Source organism: Austrofundulus limnaeus, unplaced genomic scaffold, assembly GCF_001266775.1.
Source record: "Austrofundulus limnaeus strain Quisiro unplaced genomic scaffold, Austrofundulus_limnaeus-1.0 Scaffold173, whole genome shotgun sequence".
Lineage (NCBI taxonomy): Eukaryota > Metazoa > Chordata > Actinopteri > Cyprinodontiformes > Rivulidae > Austrofundulus > Austrofundulus limnaeus.
Window position 1 is genome coordinate 264,603 of NW_013952575.1, and position 3,222 is coordinate 267,824.

A 3,222-nucleotide genomic window follows, 5' to 3' on the forward strand; every position below is an offset into this window, starting at 1 on the left:
CATATATATACAGTATATATATAATTTCATTAGCCAACTATCTAATCAGTTGGAATCCATTTGAGTATTATCTAAAATTAAATCATTCATAAATTGTTTTTGACCCAGATGTCCTCCAAAGTGAAAAAAAAAAAAAAAAAAACATCACTTGTGACAATACACTTCAGTCAGTAGGTGAGGACAGGATGCTTCAGTGATTGCTGTAGCTAAAGCGATGGGACTTTCTCTCAAGAAAGCTAAACATTTATTACATCAAACCTTTAAATCACTCTGATATGAAAAAAAAAAAATCAATTACAATTAAAGCCGACAAAAATGATGAGGAAAAATAAGTTATTTTCATGAACATTAAAGAGATTACAGTAGTCAGTGAGTTGACATGATTCACGTATGAAAAGAGACACAATGTTCTGGTGCATCATAGGAATGACATGTCACCTGGAAGGAAATGAGAAGTCTAACTCACCAAGCAGCAGCGCAACTGCCAGACCAGCATGGAGCAGATCTCTTGATCTCAGCCGCCCGGAGACACTCGAACCGTCATTATCCCCTGACGCCATGACACAGACACCCACTGTCTACCTGTCTGTCTGTGGTTCTGTCTGTCCCTCTGTATGCACACAGTGTGCCTACTTGTCAAACTGTTTTTCCAGTCTGCCAGTGACAGCTTGTGTGTTTGACTTATGTGCTTCTGGAACAAGGTTGGACACTGAGCGGTGCAGCTGTAGGCAGGGTCTGAAGTCCTGTTCTCGTCCCTCCCTCTTCTCTCCTCCCCTGCACTCTGTCCCAAGAATGAGCAGAGGCAAGAAGTGCAAAAGAGAAAAAGGTCCTCGCTGTCCGATTGTTCTCTGCTCTGTTCTTCAGCAAAAAAGAAAAAAGAAAAGAAAAAGAACAAACAAACAGGACAACGCAGTGGTTGAATGAGGAGACTCCTTCTATTGCCTGGGCTCCTGTCTTGTCCTCTGCTGCTGCTTGAAAAGACAGATTAGTCACTAAAGCAGAGTGCAAAGGCAAAGACCGAAAAGGAGAAGCGAGGCAGCGCGGTACCGGCAGCGTAGTGGTGCAGCGTCAAGGAGCTCCACTGCTTCAGCGGCAGCAGCAGCAACAGCCAGGGAAGCTGGCCGACAAACCTCACAGGGGGAGACAGCTGCAGGGAGGGGAGGAGGGGAACACAAGAAGCATTGAGTGATGCTGGAGCAGAGCCAGCAGCCAGGCAGAAATGCATAAAGTGCGTGTCTTCACAGCCGGCACATAAAATAAAAAAAAACTGAGCAAGAGAGATCTACTGCAGAGGTGGAGGTGGGGAGGGAGCCCAARCGAAAAGGAGGGGACACGGTGATGAGGAATAAGTGGGGGGTAACATATGCTGCCACATGGACACACACACACAGCAAAGCTGAATCAGCTATACCAAGATGGTCTCAGATAGGACGTGACCTGGATACTTTACCACACACGTCTGTCTTTATCGCAATATTTGAGTCATGTCTCCACTTTCATACTTATCCAATTTCCCTCCTCTTCTGTGCTGTTGTGATTGGCAGGAGAATACCTTGGCAGGCTTTTATTTTGTTCTCTGACATGTTTTCTATCAATAAAACGTGTTTTTTTTTCTATAGTTTACTTTTTTCCATTTGATCTAATGATTAACCTGATTTATGAAATGACAAAAATAAGTGATGGGACAATCACACTAAAAAGGGTAATTGGAGTCTACTTATTTACCTTTGTGTTGATCATTGTTATCTGTTGGGTAGCTTACCAACCTCAACATGTGAATAGGTTCAAGACCATCAACAAAACACTTTTAAGCTGTGTTATTCTCATATCAGTGTGATTTAAGGAAGGACTGAGGTGGTASAGTGGAGTTAAAGTCAACCTGCCATTGTCATGTCTCTGAGCTGCCAAAGGAGGTAGTCATAGAGCCCAAACAATCGATAAACGACCAGCATTATGGCTTGAGAGTGTTAGTGATGACAGCTTAAGCTGAAAACATACTCCCTGCGAACTGCCAACGACGGCACAGATTGTCGCAGTTTAATGATGAAAATTACGTCACAGGGCTTCTCAGCGTTGTGTCGACAGCCCCTTTTAGCACAACCCGCCGGCAGAACTTTTGACCACCCCCCTCCCATGTTGATGGTAATGTGTGATTGGTCTGAAGTTCGTGGGCGTATTTGTTTATGCTGCGCTCGGGGGGTGAAGAAAAGAGAACGACTCGCTCCCAGACTACAAAAGCAGAGTTTTATAAGCTAGTCAAACCGTGAAAAACTAATGGCTTGCTTGTTTGTGCTGAAAGCGCTGCTGCACTCGGTAAAAAAAGGGGTGAAAAAAACCCCGACTCGCTCCCAGAGCTGACACCAGGAAGTAGAGTTTTTATAAAGATAGTCATACCATGAAAAACTCATGAATGGAGATTAAACAGATGTTGTGCACGGHGGAATCTGACTGATAAAAACTGTGGAGCTTTAACCAGGACAGACGTGGATAAATAAGTCGGGTGAGTGACGAGTCTGACTTTTTTTCTGCATTATCGGCTGTTGCGGGGGAACTCAATGCAGTGACGTAGTATGTTTCAGTGGAAGGTGGGGTTTCCTTAGCTCGGCGCAGGGACCATGAAAGGTCTGTGCGAAAACGACTGTCGAACAACCACGTGACCGTGCGTTGACCAGTCAGCATCGGAGCGAGTATGTTTCAGGCTTTACTTGTGCAAGCAGCTGCCTGTGTGATTTAAAATAGAATATCATCCAACTTCAGTCTGAGGAATTACAACCAAACTCAGCCTTGTAAGCAGTACTACCACATGGACAAACAGGTTTAACAATGGCGAACAAAACTGGTTGTTCCTATGCCAGAGTAGACCACTAGCCTAATGTCTGATCTGACAGACATGCCTGGTGGTCCACATCATTATTATCAAGTTATATACCACCTCTTTATGGTTCGACAATGCTAACCTCTTAAGATCACATCATTACATGATGTGGCCCACTTGATTGGTAATTTAGGTTTGGCTAATGCTAGCTTGAAGATGGACACAGATCAATCACATTTCAAAGTGTGATTCTTTGGTTGGCAGCAGGATTGGTTTATGTAGCATGGTGGTTTATGCGGTAGAGCTGCTGCCTCTCAGTCTGAAGTTTGCCCGATCAAATCCCTGCCCGGGACCTTTCTGTTTCCTCCCATAAAAGTTGTTTGTCTCTATCTGGCCCTGAGATGGAC

The 3,222-nt window shown here is 44.3% G+C and overlaps 1 protein-coding gene across 1 annotated transcript in view; it reads right to left on the reverse strand.

Moving 5' to 3' along the window:
* The window catches only part of LOC106523995 (sodium channel subunit beta-4), a 13,745-nt gene extending 12,463 nt beyond the window's left edge, over positions 1-1,282 (reverse strand). Inside the window, exon 1 of the mRNA XM_014017611.1 lies at positions 467-1,282. Coding sequence (XP_013873065.1) covers positions 467-560 — 94 coding nt within the window. The 5' untranslated portion in view covers positions 561-1,282. The remainder of the gene's footprint in view (positions 1-466) is intronic.
* Between the last annotated feature and the right edge of the window lie 1,940 nt (positions 1,283-3,222).